Here is an 18441-nt window from a genome sequence, read left to right as displayed (position 1 = left end):
CCTCCTTTTGTTGACTGTATGTACATGAACTGCATTCAACGCTATATCAGTGTCTTATTTGGTAAGAGATTGACAGAAAAACTGGTACAGACTATGTATGTTATGTTTGGCAAACATGTCTGTGTCATTCCTGTATGTCTCGCTGTATGACTCGCTGTGTGTATCACTGTTGGTGTAGCTGATGAAGGTTCTGGAGACCCAGCGCTGTGCCATTGTCTTCGGCCTGAGGAAGAGGCTGAATGAGCTGAGCGCCACCAGGGATGCCCGAGAGTGGGAGAAACAGAAGGTTAGTGTTCAGCTGTCCTGGTCCGAGCCATGTTGCTCACTCATCTGCCATCCAGGTGCGACCTGCCTAGTGATCTCTTGGCATTTCTGACAATATTCACACTGTTGTGTAAGCCTTACAGAGACCTAAAGAGTTCTACATAAGATTTATGCAAAACACACTGTAGAAAATGATAGTCATAGTTTATCAATGTAAACAATTCACAATTGCCATTGTGCTTGGTGAATAGTGATACTAATGAGATAAATTGACTGACCTGTAACTGACCTTTTAACCTGTCCCCAGGTGAAGGAGACAGTGGTGGTCCTGGTCAAGGATATGCAGAAGGTGGAGAGACAGATCATGAGCTCTGGCTCTGAGCAGCAGCTGGCCCACACCCGGCTGGACGTCCTGGCCCAGAGGGCCAACTACGAGCTCTGCATGGACCAGGTCTGTCTGTCTGTCTGTCTGTCTGTCTGTCTGTCTGTCTATCTATGCGTCTGTCTGTCACCTGCTTTCTCTCATCCTATAACAGTTTCATGTTAACAATACAATGTTAATTGTTTGTTGTCAGTATGTATGTGTGACTGCCCTAACCCAGTGCTTCCCCTCCATCCCCACATTGCTCTTCTGCAGGAGACCAAGAACCTGAGGAAGAACACTTTTGGCCTGCAGAAGAAACTCCTCCTCTCTCAGTGAGTTATCTCTCACAGTAGTGAAGATGACAAATGAATCTGTGAAAACATACCTTCTCTGGATCTAACAGTGTGAACATATGACACCTAACTTTTCTATGACAGCAACACCACACACACCTCAATATTGCCTCCTTGTTGTTATGGGTATGAAAGACATGATCCTTTTTGTCTTGGAAAAAAGTTATCTTGACTATATCAACAACATAACATATTTAAATGCTTGATAACTGGGTATTGTCTATCTGTAACCGAATATACAGGAAGACCCTGGAGACCGTGCATATGAACCTGTTCACCCTGGGGGACAGCCTGGAGGCTAAGAGCTCCGCATATTCACTGCCAACACTTCAGCACAGGAGCCCCTGGCCCTGCTCTCTCCTCTCAGCTCCTTTGGGAATTAGAATGTTGCCACCTGTCTCTCTGGGCATGGGTGAAGTCGCTGATGCAAGCTATATTATATCTATGTTGTGTATTACACCAATAACAGAGCATATATTACACATTTTTATTTTGTGAAGTATTTTTTCTTGTGTTTATGTTTTCAATTTCAAGTCAATAGATTGGGTTGGTGCCAAAACCTGCTTGCACAGGGGCCACTACAAGCCAAAAACCATTTGGAATTGGACTTACTTGGTGGACAATTGATTGAGTGTACCCGGACACCTACTGACTGTCCAGGGGGTGTCACCTCTTTAACCAGGTCAGATTTATTGTAGCAACGGCCCATGGTAACGCAGAGTCCATGGCGACATGGGTCGCGCTATCTTGGAAAGTGTGAAGGAATGCGACTGATTGAGAGGTTCCCTTTGCGTTAATATCCCGCGAAATGCTCTATTAATGGTATATCAAAAAGAAAACTTCTAGCCGAACACTGTTCTCTTGAAAGTAAATATGGGATGCGGCACCTCCAGGTTCACGGTGGTCGAGCCCATGAGATCAAGCGAGTTGGACGGAGGAGAGGTACGCTGCCTGCAGTTCCTAATTTCGATTCCTATTTAAAAACTGTAATAACAATGTTATGAACATGTGTAATACAGAAGGCAAAGTGGAAGACTTTTGGAATGGAATGGCACACATCCGGCGTTGATGCGCGTCAGAGCACTTTTCCTCTCAATTGATTCCCTTATTTGATTTGCGGGGGGCCTACTGATAGCCTAGTGGCAGTCTTTCTTTTTAGTCAAACTATTTGGTGACTTGATCTAGAAATAAATATGATACACTTTGTATTATTGCACCTGTCAAAACACCTAAGACACTATGCATTTGAGTTTGAAATGTAATTCTCCCAACAGGATGACACAGTGAGTAAACAAGGCTGTAGGGGCGACTCTGCAGTGTCAAAGTTAACCACAGACAGTGGAGTGGTCCTGGACACTGGTGAGGTTCCCACCTTACTGGGGGCTGTACCCAGGAAACTATCACCACTGGCAGGTAAGAGGTCGGTGTGTGTGTGTGGTGGTGGTGTGTGTGAGAGAGTCTGTGTATCTTGTACTCGTCAGAGACCTATTTGTGTGTGTCTCCCACTCAGCCCACATTCCTGGCCTGGCCCAGGAGAGTGGTGAGAGACCCAGGTCCAGTGAGATCCTGGAACAGCTTCTGAGCCAAGGCATCATCGCCCAGCCCAGGGAGAGGGCCAGCGGCGAGGCATACAACATCATGGTGGGTACCGGTCAGGTCTAATGGTGGGGCAGAGCAATGTGTAGCTTCATGTTGTCTCACCCTCTATGGTGGCGTCAGAATCAGGTGAGAGGAGGAGTTCCATAATCTCTTGTCATCATAAGACTGCGGCCTGGTTGGATAGTCTCTTGATTAGTTTCCTGGTTATTTATAAAACTGCTGTCATCTTATGGAAGTGAGTGCAGAACTGATTGACTATGTCAATATACCAATGACAGTCACTCTCTATTGAAGAGATTATATTTTATGAGTTATTTACAAATTAACTACAGTATATGAGTGTTTACCTAATATGTGTTGTTGGAGTGTGTAACTCATGGTTTAATTGCTGTGTGTGTACGGTCAGATTGATGACAGAGAGACACCCAAACGTCGGCCTACCCCTCACCTGGAGTCTCTGAAGGGCAAGAGGGACCAGTCTGTCACCATCCAAGTGGACATGGAGGAGAGGATGAGACAGACGGAGGAGGAACGGAAGGTGAGAATTATGAAATTATGAAAAATATGAATGTGAGGGGAATAAGGGAAAACTGAGTTTAGGAGGTTAAATGGGGACCAACTTGAACTATATCTGCCTTGAATATGACTTGTGTATCTTGAATATGACCTGTGTGAGTATCTTGAATATGACCTGTGAGTGTATCTTGAATATGACCTGAGTGTTTATCTTGAATATGACCTGTGTGTGTATCTTGGATTTGACCTGTGTACCTTGAATATGACCTCTGTACCTTGAATATGACCTGTGTGTGTATCTTGAATATGACCTGTGTACCTTGAATATGACCTGTGTGTGTGTGTGTGTATCTTGAATATGACCTGTGTACCTTGAATATGACCTGTGTGTATATCTTGAATATGACCTGTGTGTGTATCTTGAATACGACCTGTGTGTATATCTTGAATATGACCTGTGTGTGTATCTTGAATATGACCTGTGTACCTTGAATATGACCTGTGTGTGTGTGTGTATCTTGAATATTTTTTTTTTCTCTCTCTCATCTCAACAAGGAGGAGCTGAACGTGAACCTGATGCCTAAATCAGCTGGTGTCCATGACCCAGAAGCTGCATTAATAACCGGAGAGGGGGACGTAGTCAGCCCTGTGGAGGTCCTCCACGCCCCTGATGCCCCTGAGACCCCACCCAGCCCAAGAGGGATCCAGCAGGAGCCACTGGATCCAGATCCAACTCAGACTCAAGGAGGAGGGAGTGGAGGGGTCAGGGAGGACGGGGGAGAGGGAGTCATAAGTGGGCTCAGTGGGCAGCTTCTCTCAGCCTCTCTTGAGATGGAGAATGACTCCACATTTCAACAGACTGAACAAGCTGAGGAGCAATTCTAGCACTTGGCTGGGAGCACCTTATCTGTCTATTGGAGCCCAGTGTATCTGAGAAGGAGGGAGAGGGAGGGAGAGCATAGAGAGATGGTGCAGGGGGAATTAGAGGAAGAGTGGGCAGGTGAGGTGAGGGAGAGAGAGATCAGTGATGTCTATTTGTGTTTTTGTATACAAAAGAGCCAAGTGTATGTGCATACAGTCTGTTTCTAAGACTTGTTTGAAGTATGTGGTATAAAGAGAAGAGATCTCTGAGGGTTTATTTTACGATGCAAAATCATACTGTATAAAGGTGGGCAATATTATTATTTGAAATTGAAATCATGAAGATATTTATTTTCCATTAATTTAAAAAAGCCCCCCCCTAATGGTGAACGTTGAGTTGAAAGCTGTTTTAGACACAAGATGGCGGTGTTTCCATGGAATTAAATTACTTCTTCAGCACTGTTCATTATAGTTCACTTGCAGAAAGTCTTTGGTGTCATTATCATATGTTAGAGTATCTTGGTGTTTTCACTATACTGTCTAAAAAGTAGGTTTTATTACTTTAATGTTAATTTGGGGACAAGCACTGGGAATTATTGTAAGCTTCTGTGTGGTGGTGTAATGCATAGGATGGTCGGACATTCATTGTATCTGTCCCTAATGTAAATAAGCAATTGAAATGAGAGAGTCAAGAACCCGACACCCTCAGCACACAGGGGGGCAAACACCTACCTGGAGGTGACAGCATTCCCTACCCCATATGCCCCCTTAGATACAACTATGACAACATAACCAACAAAAATGGATCACGACTCCTGCAGCTCTGTCGGATGCTGGATATGTACATAGTCAATGTTAGGCTTTGAGGGGACTCCTAAGGTAGGTACACCTATAGCTCACTCTTGGCAGTAGTACTGTAGACTACTTTATCACTGACCTCAACCCACAGTCTGTCCTCTGACACCCCTATCAGATCACAGCAAAATCACACTACTTGAACTGCTCAATCATTAGGCATCAAAGCCAAAGGAACTGAATAATATTAAGAAATGCTATAGATGGCCTTCCGAGTGGCGCAGTGGTCTAAGACACTACATCACAGTACTAGCTGTGCCACTAGAGATTTTGGGTTCGAGTCCAGGCTCTGTTGCAGCCGACCGCGACCGGGAGACTCATTTGGCAGTGCACGCTGACATGGTGTACGGTGTCTCCTCTGACACATTGGTGTGGCTGGCTTGAGGGTTAAGTGGACATTGTGTCAAAGAAGCAGTGCGGCTTTGTTGGGTTGTGTCTCGAAGGATGCACGGCTCTCAACCTTCGCCTCTACCGAGTCCGTACTGGAGTTGTAGCGATGAGACAAGACTGTAACTACCAATTGGGTAGAAAAAGGGGTAAACATTTTTTGGGGGAAGAAAGGAAAATAGTGTGGAAATCTACCAAAAAACAATTAGGCAACAAAGTCAATCCCTTCCAGACAATTTCCTGGACAACAGGTTTCACTGTAATAGTGAAGGTGTAAACTTGGCAGTAGAAAACCTAAACAGTATATTTGACCTCTCAGCTTTCCTATCAAATTAAAACATTTCAAGCACATAACCTAAGAAAATTAACAACAATGACAAATGGTTTGATTAAGAATGCATAAACCAAAGAAAGAAATTGAGAAACCTGTCCAATCAAAAACAGAGACCCAGAAAACCTGAGCCTACGCCTTCACTATGGTGAATCACTAAAACAATACAGATATACAACATAGAAAAAGAAGGAACAGCACATCAGAAATCAGCTCAATGTACTTTAAGAATCCATAGAATCAAACAACTTCTGGGAAAATTGGAAAACTCTAAACAAACAACACAAACAGTTATCTATCCAAAATGGAGATGTATGGATAAACCACTTATCCAATCTTTTTGGCTTTATAACAAATATACATGATCAAATACAAATCTTGGAATCAACTATTAAAGACTACCAGAACCCACTGGATTCTTAAATTACATTGAATGAACTACAGGACAAAATACAAACCCTCCAACACAAAAAGGCCTGTGGGGTTGATGGTATTGTAAAATATACAGAACACTAACTGACAAACAAATAAACCAAAACAAAGGCAAAGTTTCTCATGCTTTGTTGGTTTCAAAAAAGCTTTTGACTCAATTTCGCATACGGGTATGCTCTACAAATTGATGGAAAGTGGTGTTGGGGGGAAAAACATACAACATTATAAAATCCATGTACACAAACAAGTGTGTGGTTAAAATGGGCAAAAAACACATTTCTTTCCACAGGGCCGAGGGGGTGAGGCAGGGATGCAGTTTAAGCCCCACCCTCTTCAACAAATATGTCAATGAATTGGCGAGGGCACTAGAACAGTTTGCAGCCCCCGGCCTCACCCTACTAAAATCTGAAGTCAAATGTCTACTGTTTGCTGATGATCTGGTGCTTCTGTCCCCAACCAAGGAGGGCCTACAGCAGCACCTAGATCTTCTGCAAACTAAGCCCTTGCGACCTTAGTTGGACTGTTCCCAAATGACCCATCATTGCCTTTTGGGTGTTATATGGTTGACAGGTTTGCTGTGTTTTTCAACTGGTGAAAAATCTAATCTCAGTTCCCAAAATTACAAGGTCTGATCACATGTCAGGTTACATATGACTTTTACATTTTCTAAACATGACCATCCTCCTAACACTCCCTTGTTTAATGAAGTTGGAAGCCCATCCTGATAGTCAAGGATGGTGAACTTGAAGTGGAATGCTGAATGGAATTTGTAATGGAATTCCACAATTTTTTATTTAGTTAGTTACATACTCACATAGCATTCATTGCGTTAAAGGATATCTCTATACTACAGTATATAGGCTATGTATTTAATTTAACAGGGCTCATTTGGCACACTCCCAATGTTATAGCCTATAAATGTATGCTATAGGCCTATACACATCAAAGATATGCACATAAGGGATTTAGGGATAACCATTGATGAGGATTTACCAGAGACCCTGTAGCTACGTTTTGTTAGCCAACATGTAAGGGGATTCTGATTAGTCGGCATGTTGCACGCGAACGGAGACAACAAGGGGACGCAACTCGATGGTATCTTCATTGTGTGGCCGCTGAAACCTGAAACGGACCACTATGCGGCGGCTCTGCTCAGGGCGCGTGAGCACGCATGAATAAAATAGTATCTGATCCACCGAGATACAGAAATGTCGCTCTATCAGGTTGCGGCAGGGAATAGTGACCAAGCAGAGGGCGATGACATTTTTTTGGTACAGAAGAGTCCAGTGGCAATTCACGCTACTGCATTCCGGTGATGGAGGAGATGACAATTATGACAGCTAGCCAGCCACATCAAATTTGCAACTCAAAATATTACTGTAGGCTACAAGCAACCAGGCACATACCAGTATTAGGGCCTATGTAGGCTGCGTGTCTCCATGGCTGTCTTAGTCCACAGAGGTGGAACCATATGAAGGATTTAGACAATAGTTCCGTATCAGATTTCTCAGTATAACGTTACAGAACAGTTGTCGTGGAAAACAGGAGGGAGAATCACAATTTTCCACATTCAATCATGAAAGACAAAAGTCAACAGTTTTACAAAGTTTACAAAGTATTATAGTTGTTATTAGGCCTATTTTAGTTATCACAGGCACTACAAGACACACAAGTTGACATTCATCTGACCTCAAGGCACTGCTGTACTAAAATATACAATTTAACTTAATATTTGTATGATGTATATAATCACAAGCATAAGTAGCCTATTTGAAAAATAATCTGAAGATATGATCTTTCATAGACAGATCCTGCACGGGGCGCGTGCCCAATTGCCCTGGCCGCGTATTTACGCACATACCGCTCTTCCCTTCAAGTCCACCTAAAAAAGTTATTATAAATTCCATCATCACCCGGCTGAAGTCACTCCTAAACACGTTTTAAAACAGTCCAGTCATCAGTGGCCTCCTATGAGACATTAGGGGCCCAGAAAACTAAACATTTATGTCCCTACCCATTGTGCATAATCATTTTAGCAGCATCGCGTGTATCATAGTCCAAAATATAATCTAACACTCTACTGCATTATTCTACAAGGAAATTTGAGGCCCAGAGATTACACCTGTCTGCATTGGTCATGCTGAACTGCTGCTGCCACTAAAACACAGGCGTCCCTGGGCTGACCACTGTCTGTCTCCTCTCTATGCGTAATGGGCCTTCTCTGACCCGACCACCTGCTGCCAGGTATCCCCTGGGACAGGAAGAGAACCAAGACCTTCATTTTTTAAGTTATATCTTCATGGAGTATAATGGGGTCTTGTGTGTGACACTGTGGGTTATTAAGTAGCCGAAACCTTGCCGTGAGCACTAGTCTATACAACTGTTGTAAGAAAATATAATTTTAGGGGTATGAAAAACCGAATGACCATAACTTTCCTGGTGGTTTAACATGTGGTAGGTAATATGGTCTATTCTTCATCACCACTAAGCAGGCATGGATCTTTAATTGTGCCCGCTTCCCAGCTGTTTGCTGGAGCGTGTAGGGGAGCATGTGGGCGGGCAGCAATGCACGCACAGTACCGCCCTCAGGCTTGGAACTGGGTGGAGTTATGGGAAGCACTTTTAGGAATGGGTCCGAAACATATTTAGTTTGTCACGACAGTTACGAAGAAGAGTTGCAAACACCTGACGATTGCTTGGACAATCCGCTCCATATCTCTTTTAAGTGTCGAAACATAATCTACCTCGAATCTTGATTTTTGTCGAGTTTGTGATATTTCCCTGAAGCCTCTCCAGTGGTAAATGTCTTATTGTTCGTTTTTATAGCAATACTAATAAATAACGTAACGAGCTGATAAGGAAACATTGCACTATATTTTTGATTGTTTCTGTTTACACTATTTTGCACTGAAATATTGGTGAAGATGCACACCACGCAGAAGGACACGACATACACGAAGGTTTTTGTAGGGGGTCTTCCATACCACACCACGGATTCCAGTCTCAGGAAATATTTTGAAGTGTTTGGAGAAATTGAAGAAGCAGTCGTGATTACCGACCGACAGACCGGCAAGTCCAGGGGGTATGGATTCGTAAGTATCAATATAGTATTTATTCTTCATAACTTTCCTACACAAAGTGCAAGTGTCTGTCTAAGGCCTGCATTATTTCAAATGGCAATAAATCACACGTGATCGTTAAAGTGGGTGTTGGTTAGGCTACTGTTGGCCTATTTCATAATATTTTAAGTTTTTCATAAGTAGGCTTGTGTTTTCAGCTTGAAGCGTTCTATCATTGAAAACAACCGATGGGCGCACACGCGCACTGTTCCGCGCTAACATGTTCAAAAGATGAGTTTTGGGAAGAGGATGAGCAGAACCTCATGTCAATGTCTATGAGCATTAATACGAGACAGATGGGCTACTATAAAACGGGTTTACTGTCATGGTACCTCCCTCCTTGCAGCCATTTAGTTTTAAGCACATTTATGTGAAATATTAGCCTGTAGTATTTGATGAGTTGAGAGGTTTTCCTCTGGTTATTTGAAAAATACCATATTACAGCACCAAAAACTCTTACATAGTCATTACTCTCAACATACTTATAGTCACAGGTAAACTTGTCCAATTACTTTGAATGGATGAGTATCTATGGTCAGAGATGGCGTTATATCTGGCTTCTACTCTGGAAAACAAGGAAATAACTCATCAGGCGCTTAGAGCCTACCCAAGACCAAAGATCTCAACTTACTATAAGTCTTTATTTTCAAAATATTGACTGACAGTCGGGTTGTGTGTGATATCCATATTTTCTCTAATATTTGCCTCCCTTTAGCTAATGAATATTAACATTGGTGAGTCTTTATCGTACATGTTTACCAACCCCTCACACTTCTTCTTCACCACTTCTTACCTGTGCTCTCTCACCCCTCTCTGTGTGTCCCTGCAGGTGACGATGGAGGACCGTTCGGCTGCGGACAGGGCCTGTAAAGATCCAAACCCCATCATCGACGGCAGGAAGGCCAACGTCAACCTGGCGTACCTGGGGGCCAAGCCACGGGTGATGCAGCCAGGTAAACACAGTCACATAGAGAGATACCTATAGGGGAAGTATACTTAACTCAGTAGGAAGCAACAGTACCGGTTCTGTATGGTAATGTTCTGAACACATTGAGGCTGTTTGTTCTATAGAACATGCCCTAGGTCTCATCTTATTTTTATTTCCATATCGTACACATTTTTTCCTCGTAAATCATGCCTGGTGCAGAAATCTTCCATGATGATTCCAAGGCTTATTAATCTTAAATATGTCAAATTTAATGTGTTCAATACATGATTCAGGATGTCCCGATGTGTCTAGAATGAACTGAATGACTTGCATCCCAAATGGCACCCTATTCCCTATATAATGCACTACTATGGGTCCTGGTCAAAAGTAGGGCACTAAAAAGGCAATAGGGTGCCATTTGGCACTCACAATGACATGAATAAGATCATTAATTAATTTGACCATACCTCATCTCCATCCAGGTTTCACTTTTGGTGTTCCACAAATCCATCCTGCCTTTATCCAAAGGCCTTATGGGTAAGTACTGATGCTTCTTTGTGTGTGTTGAGGGGATGGTTGGGTGTTGATGAGTATACATTAACAAATTACCTTATCAGTGAAAAGCTATATGAAACCTCACTCGAGTTACCTCACTGAATCTGTTATTTATAATATATTAACAGTGATGTCCCTCATTTGGTGAAAGTCTGGCATTGTTAGACATGTTCATACAATGACATGTATGTTTATATAATCTGTTTATGGAATTGTTTTGTGCTTCGTCCTGTTTTTCTCCATACTTACATGATTACAGTGCATGATAATTATGTTGAGAAAAAAAACAGTTTCACAAGTCCTCTTTCTTTTTATCACTGACTACAAAGTTGACCACCATATCAATGTAAGGTTTGTGTGAGTGAAAGAGAAAGTGTGTTCATAGTATGAGCGTGTGTGCATGCATGTGCATGCATGTGTGTGTGTGTGTGTGTGTGTTGAGTACAACTAATGGAAAGTTAGAGCCTCAATGACTCAATGTTATCTATCTCTCTCTGGTCCGACAGGCTCGATACAGGTTAAGATAACTGGTGTTTTCAGGATTAGTTCTGTGGGCATGTCACAGATCAGACCAGGGAATTACCTGTCATTTCAAATGCACACAAACAAGCTCAAATGGTGATTATAGATGCATGTATGTTGGTTTTTAATTTTGGTTTTGAGTTTTAACTTATTTTGAATAGCAATTAGAGCTTTGTGTGCTTTTTACTTTATTTTTACTGTTATGAAGTGGTGTTCATAGCTAAACCGCGTGCTGTCTATTTAATGACCAAAAAAAGTTAGTTTGATGATATTTGGGATGTTCTTTCCCGATTTTATGGAAGAGTGTTGACTTTGCCAGGGGGAGCAAAGTCTTTTTAAAATGTCTTTATTTGATTTGATGCTTTCGTGTTGTAGCTTGTGGTTTAGTTTTTCTTTGGTAACATTATGTTCTATGTGTTGGAGTGAGGGATGGTTTTCTGTGTGCTTTTTCATTATTCCCCTGTCACCCCTACTCCAACCCAAACCTACCAAAACCACCAACAGCTCACAGCAAGACATTTCTAGGACCTTGGTGTTATTCATTCTCTTGCATTAACACCTAACCTCTCAAACTCACCCAGAATGGAGTATTTCCCAGGATTTGCTTATTCTCTCTCTCCCTCTTTCTCAATCCACCAAGGGCATGTGCCACATGGTATTTGTCTCTTCTTACTCTCATTCTCTCTTATTTTCTCTCCCTCTCATCTATCTATCCGTATATGGTATACTTCAGGGCCGACTCTCAGGAGAGCTGCTGTTTCTCATTCAGAGAAGACAAAGAAGAGAACAGTGAGAGGTCCATGACTAGACTAAATTGACAGTAGTCACTAACCTTATCCCTTACAGGACACTGGTGACAGAGGAGGGAAAGTCATCCAAGGCTAGTAGTTTAGTTGAAGCAGAACACCTATTAATGTGTGTTTGTTTGTATTTGTCTGACGAAACTATTGTATGTGTGCGCACACATGTTCTCTTGTGTGTGTCCTTTCGTGTGTAGTCCAGTCCAGTGGTAGAGCAGTGCACCAGAGTCTCTACTGTGACACAAACAAATGTCTGGATGCCACAGCCTCTGAACAAGCTTTCATCACATGGGCCTGCGGCGTTAAGGAAAACAAGCTTCTCCATTGTGCCTCACAAAGGCTGGAGTGCTGACGCTGCAGTCGCATGAAGCCTGCACTGGTAGCGGGGCGGGGGCTGGGCAGGGGGTCTGGGGCTCGCTCCGTCATGATGGGATGGGACACTCTTTAAAAACAGCAGGCCCGGACACATGGAGGCTGGAGGCCCCAGGGGGGTTTAAAGGGCCACAGACACATCCAGACAGTGCCACCTATGTGCCACCTGTGCTTTCCAACACATGTAGAAGGCCCAAGGCTGCAGACAAAGGATTTGTCCCAAATGGCACACTATTCCCTGTATAGATCACTACTAGGGCCCTGATGAAAAGGCAATCTATATAGGGAAAAGGGTGCCATTGGGACGCAGACATCGATGGGCACAGCTGTGGGAGGGTAGCAACCAGCTCCATGGCTATCACACCACTAGGTATAAGTCTCAAACCAAGCCATTACAATGAGCCTATCCTCCTATAGCTCCTTCCACCAGCCTCCTCTGATGGGTACTAGGTAAACGGCAGTACGTACAGGTCTGGGATCAGGCTACTGTTTGAGGCTGTAGCAACCAGATCCATTGTTATTATTATAGCACCATGTCGCCCCTCTACGCTTCTCACATGTATCTGTAGCATGACTGGCTGTTCCTCAGCTCCTGATGCAACAGAATCCCAATGGTTCTAATGTGTCGGAGAGCAACAGGTGTGTACTGCTAAACGCCCCGCCACCCCTCCACTCTTCCCCCTCTGGTCGAAGATGTCACCCATCTGACATGTGATTGAAACAGACCTTTATTTAGCCTTGAACTTTACCGACCGCAACGTTCCAGACAGAAAGATAATATATTTACACAGAGCATTGAGACACACAGAAACCCTAGTATTTTTAACCTTGCTTGTATCTCTAGGGAAACGAGGGCACTTAGATGGGAGTCAGAGGGTAGCCAGTGCTTCCCATGAGCAACACCGTTACGGAAGTGAATCCAGGCAGATGTGTGTGTGTTTTGTTTGTTAGGTGACACAGCATTTACCAACATATAAGAGGTTTATGCTGTTGGAGATTGAGAAACAGGTTGTAGTAGTCTAATGTTGAATGAGATTACGAAAGGGAGAGGGAGAAGGACAAGATAGAGGAAGCAAATAAAGGTAGGGTGGGATATGAGCCCAGATGAGTTCTAGGGGTGGGAACATACCACAGTAAGATGACAGGCAAGCAGAAAATAGCTGGGGCCCAGCCTTCAGCCTCTCCTGTCAATCATACATGAGGCCAGGCAACAAAGAGCATGTCTGAGACCAGATCCACATTACAGGAATGTCGTCATGACTACTTATGGAAACCGTACTTGTGTAGAACTTATTGGCACTTTGCTATATATTTATGGAAAAATAACATTGGGATGAAACTCTTGGGCAGTGATTGCTTCAAACAGTCTAATGCAGGCCAACAATCATGGGCCATTTTAACATCTCTGTCTTCTTCATACTTTGGATGCATCCCAAGTGATACCCAATCCCCTGTATAGTGCACTACTGTTGACCAGATCCCTATGGGCTGGTGGAAAGGGAATAATAGCGTGCCATTTAGAATGCAACCTTTATTTCCAACAACATCATGTTTCTTGGGCTCCTGACTGGTGCATCGGTCTAAGGCACTGCATCTCAGTGCTCGAGGCTTCACTGAAGACCATGGTTCGATTCCAGGATCTATCACAACCGGCCGTATTTGTGAGTCCCACAGGTGACGCACAATTGGCCCAGTGTCGTCCGGGTTAGGGTTTGGCCGGGATAGGCCGTCATTGTAAATAAGAATTTGTTCTTAATTGACTTGCCTAGTTAAATAAAATAAAATTCACCATCATTTAAACATACCAGTTCAATGCTGTCATTTCATTCTCTACAATTGCAAATATAGTGCTATTAAACAGAAGCACCTTTCTTGTGTGTTGTAACACTGCATAACATATTTTATGTGGTATGAAAGAGCTTCTTTTTGTGCCATTTTTCCCCATACTGTAAGAAATAATCGTTTTCCCCCATACTGTAAGAAATAATCGTTTTCCCCCATACTGTGAGAAATAATCGTTTTCCCCCATACTGTGAGAAATAATCGTTTTCCCCCATACTGTGAGAAATAATCGTTTTCCCCCATACTGTAAGAAATAATCGTTTTCCCCCATACTGTAAGAAATAATCGTTTTCCCCCATACTGTAAGAAATAATCGTTTTCCCCCATACTGTGAGAAATAATCGTTTTCCCCCATACTGTAAGAAATAATCGTTTTCCCCCATACTGTAAGAAATAATCGTTTTCCCCCCATACTGTAAGAAATAATCGTTTTCCCCCATACTGTAAGAAATAATTGTTTTCCCCCCATACTGTGAGAAATAATCGTTTTCCCCCATACTGTGAGAAATAATCGTTTTCCCCCATACTGTGAGAAATAATCGTTTTTCCCCCATACTGTGAGAAATAATCGTTTTCCCCCATACTGTGAGAAATAATCGTTTTTCCCCCATACTGTGAGAAATAATCGTTTTCCCCCATACTGTAAGAAATAATCGTTTTCCCCCATACTGTAAGAAATAATCGTTTTCCCCCATACTGTAAGAAATAATCGTTTTCCCCCCATACTGTAAGAAATAATCGTTTTCCCACCATACTGTGAGAAATAATCGTTTTCCCACCATACTGTGAGAAATAAGCGTTTTCCCCCCATACTGTGAGAAATAATCGTTTTCCCACCATACTGTGAGAAATAATCATTTTTCTGAAAAGAGATGAACAGCATTTCAAAATACCTGTTTGATCCAACTTTTGACATCATGCTTCCATCCTGAATGGTACCTTATTACCTGTATAGTGCACTGCTTTTGACCCTGTGGGGATGCATCCCATATCTTGTTATAGCTAGTAATGGGGAGGCACAACAATGGTCAGCTTTGACATGTGCTTTTCGGTGGACACTGCATTTTGTCGTTTTGTTGTGAAACCATCCTTTGCGCGTGTGTTTGAGTGTTTGAGAGAGTTTTTCTTTGTAGTGGCCCATGTGTGTGTACACGTTTGTTATGTCCGTGTACATCCTGTGTGTGTGTGTTACGTTTTGTTTTGTTGTGCATTGTCCAGTGTGTGTGTGTCCACCTTGTATTGTGACTGTAACACTGTGCTGAGACAGCAGCGTGCCAGCAGGCCAGGCTGAGGCATCTGCCAAGAACGTGATGTCATAGGAGCGCCCCTGACCCCTGAATGATAGAGCTGTACTTGATCTTTTATTTTTCTTTCTTTTAATGTATTTATTCTTTTCTTTTTGTTTCTTTCAGTGAGTGTTTGTGCTGTGTTGGTTATCCATGTGGACTGTTTTGAATTTTTTGTCTTTGACGTCTTTTTCTTGTAGAATTGCTGTTGTTTTTTTCCTGTTTCCTCATTGGGGCCAGTGTTTTGAGATGTGATTGGTTGGATAGTGGAGTGCTGACAATAGGGTTGCCACGATAGATCTTGTCTTTGGTTTCTCCAATCCAGATTCCAAACTGTTTGACTCTACAAAAGATTCCGCTCTCCATCTCGTTTCTTATTGGCTTGATTGATGTCAGTATTTATTTGGTCCGATCAATTGTTAGGTTGTTTCTGAAGAGATTTGAATGACCTGTTGATAACATCACACCATGCGCATCATTCCAGACCATTACAAATCCACACCAGACCACAACTCATTGAAACCCAACACTGACAAATGGTGGTAAGTCAATATAAAAGTGATTGTCAAATCATTGTCATAACACTGATTAGGTTACTCAGTCTTCTCTTACTGAATCATAAACTTGACTCCAATTAACACTAGTTTAGTATTTTTGAGGAATGTCATTTGTGATTTCCCCATCAAGGTTTCCTCCACCAAAACAATAGTGTAACTTTCCCAAACGACCATCATCATGCTCGCAGATAGCGCTAGAGAGCCTAGCGAGCCGAGCCTCACGGCCGGGATATGTCACGAAGGGCTGAATGTGCTCATTGTTCCTGATTGCTTATTTAATGAAAACGTCCCTCTGAGTGCAGCTAGCCTAGCGCCCGGCCCGGGGCTCTTTGTCTAAGCACAGAGGGGGAAACAGCCAGCAGTGTCCTTTTTGAAAACTGTCCAGCTGTCAAAGTGGCAGTGACATTTTCACAATGCCCCCCTCATCTCATGTCCTCTCCCCCTCCCTTCCTCCCAGCGCTGCCTGTGAGCCTCCCTCCCCTCTGCGGTTCCCTATCCCATCCCAACTAGGACTGGCACCATGGCCAAATCCACATGTGACCAAGCACACACAAACCAAGTTCTCTCTTCTCGCCATCTCTGGATTGTCTCTCCATGACGGCATCAATGGGTCACTGAAAACCCAAAATGTCTTCCTATCCCTTATCAGAGGACAAAACCCCTCTGAGCTTTGAACACCTCTCACCAACCCATTTTTTTTATCCCACAGAGAGATCTCTATTTTAGCAACCCTATATCTCTAATAGCTACTTGCAGGCATCTCCGTGGTGTTATTGACTGGTGTGTTGATGTGTTGGGGGGCGCTTGGCCGCAGTGTGGTTGGGTTGGTTGCGTTTGGTTCTGCTGTCAAACTTTGGGTTTGCTGCTGTCTGTCAGTGGCTTTGTAAGGCCAGGTCTGTTATTTCTAACTCCCTGTCTGTCTCTGTCCTGTAGGATCCCTGCTCACTATGTGTACCCTCAGGCCTTCATGCAGCCAAGCACCATGGTCATTCCCCATGCCATGCAGCCCAGTGCAGCCTCTGCCTCCACCGGTTCCTCACCATACATCGACTACACTGGAGCCGCCTACGCACAGTATTCCGCCGCCGTGGCGGCTAGCGCTGCTGCCGCCTACGAGCAGTATCCCTACGCTGCCTCCCCTGTAGCGGCCGGATACATAACTGCGGCCGGTTACGGCTACGTTCAGCAGCCCCTGCCTACGGCCGCACCGGGATCAGCCGTCGCTGCAGCCGCAGCTTTCGGTCAGTACCAGCCTCAGCAACTGCAAGCTGATCGCATGCAATAGCAGCCACTGCAGCCATTGGACACGAGGAGGATGGGAGGCCCACGGCTGATTGGCTGTGCAGAGGAAAGGAGGAGGAGGAAGAGAGAGGGGCCGTGTTGTTAAGTGACGGAGTCGTTAAGATGGTGGTGGTGAGGTGGGAGCTCCATACAGTAGCTTTCCAACTTGCTGTACTTAACCCCCCACACGCAAAAAAAATGAGTAAACGTTACCAATTCACAGAACAAAGTAAGGTGGATATATCCTTATGATTATTATTGTTGTTATTAATATAATTATTACTATTATAATTGTAGTAGAGTATTTATTTATAGAAGATAAATGCAACGACTAAGCTTGGTGTAAAACATGACCGTAGGTTCCATTGCTGTCATTAACATAGAAGAGAGAGAGCGTTCTCTTTACGGGACACTTAGGCATGTCCCAAAGTGTTTTGTGTTCTGAAGCCCTTATAACATATATTTATTATCACATTTCGAGGACTCTTGTCGTTCTGTCTTTTTCAAGTGCATTGAAGTAAATGTTGTGATAATCAGGGAAATGGACCAGTTTCCAGTGTGTTAGTAAAGACAACCTCTGTGTGTCAGGGAGGAGCTGAAATAACTGTGGAGAAAAGGTGAAAGTCTTGTCACGCGTTAAGAACATATCTTCCTGATGCTGATTGTCCCTTTTTTGACTCTGTATCTTGACCTATGCAAAGCAAACAGTTCACCAGGAGACAAAAAAGCTGCAGGAATAACCAAAAATGCCATCTACTCATCAACTCTTCAAAGGGCATCACAAACAATATGACGGCAACTCCGAAAGGAAGGTTTTCAGACAATGAGAAGCACCAAATCAGTTACTCTCAAACACATACATTACGCACACACACAGTTGTGTACATAGTGGTAAAGGACAAAGGGCTCAGTCGTGTTCCCCTCTGGCTCTGTGCAATGGGATCTAGTCAGAGTGAAAGAGGGGGGGGAGCAGCTGCGGGTGGGGAGGGGGTGGGACAGTTAGCCCAGCGCCACACAGATGGATCACTCTGGAAAGAACGCATCACTTGTGCTTATTTGTTGAGCTGTCACATTTTAATCCCTGGGCCCATTTGGGAACTGGCCCCTCTGGCCTGCCTGCCTGTCTGTCTGCCTGGCCCTGTCAGCATTTCCACCTCTGTCCTAGAGCTGGCTGGCTGGGCTGGTGTCAGGTACATACACTGCCCTCCTATCCTAAC

At 43.6% G+C, this 18441-nt stretch overlaps 2 protein-coding genes across 2 annotated transcripts; both read left to right on the top strand.

Moving 5' to 3' along the window:
- Positions 1-1713: 1713 nt before the first annotated feature.
- On the top strand, positions 1714-3981 carry stmnd1 (stathmin domain containing 1). Its single transcript, XM_064979290.1, has 5 exons — positions 1714-1923; positions 2256-2394; positions 2492-2622; positions 2987-3118; positions 3652-3981. The coding sequence occupies exons 1-5, from the start codon at positions 1855-1857 to the stop codon at positions 3979-3981; spliced, it is 801 nt and encodes a 266-aa protein (XP_064835362.1). The 5' UTR covers positions 1714-1854.
- Positions 3982-8578: 4597 nt separating this feature from the next.
- Positions 8579-18181, top strand: LOC135549634 (RNA-binding protein 24-like). The gene is made up of 4 exons (XM_064979784.1): positions 8579-9054; positions 9911-10034; positions 10492-10546; positions 16877-18181. Exons 1-4 carry the CDS (start codon positions 8887-8889, stop codon positions 17226-17228), a joined length of 699 nt encoding a protein of 232 aa, XP_064835856.1. The 5' UTR covers positions 8579-8886; the 3' UTR covers positions 17229-18181.
- Positions 18182-18441: the final 260 nt, after the last annotated feature.

Source organism: Oncorhynchus masou, chromosome 12 (genome assembly GCF_036934945.1).
Source record: "Oncorhynchus masou masou isolate Uvic2021 chromosome 12, UVic_Omas_1.1, whole genome shotgun sequence".
Lineage (NCBI taxonomy): Eukaryota > Metazoa > Chordata > Actinopteri > Salmoniformes > Salmonidae > Oncorhynchus > Oncorhynchus masou.
This window is presented reverse-complemented; position numbering and strand designations above follow the sequence as displayed.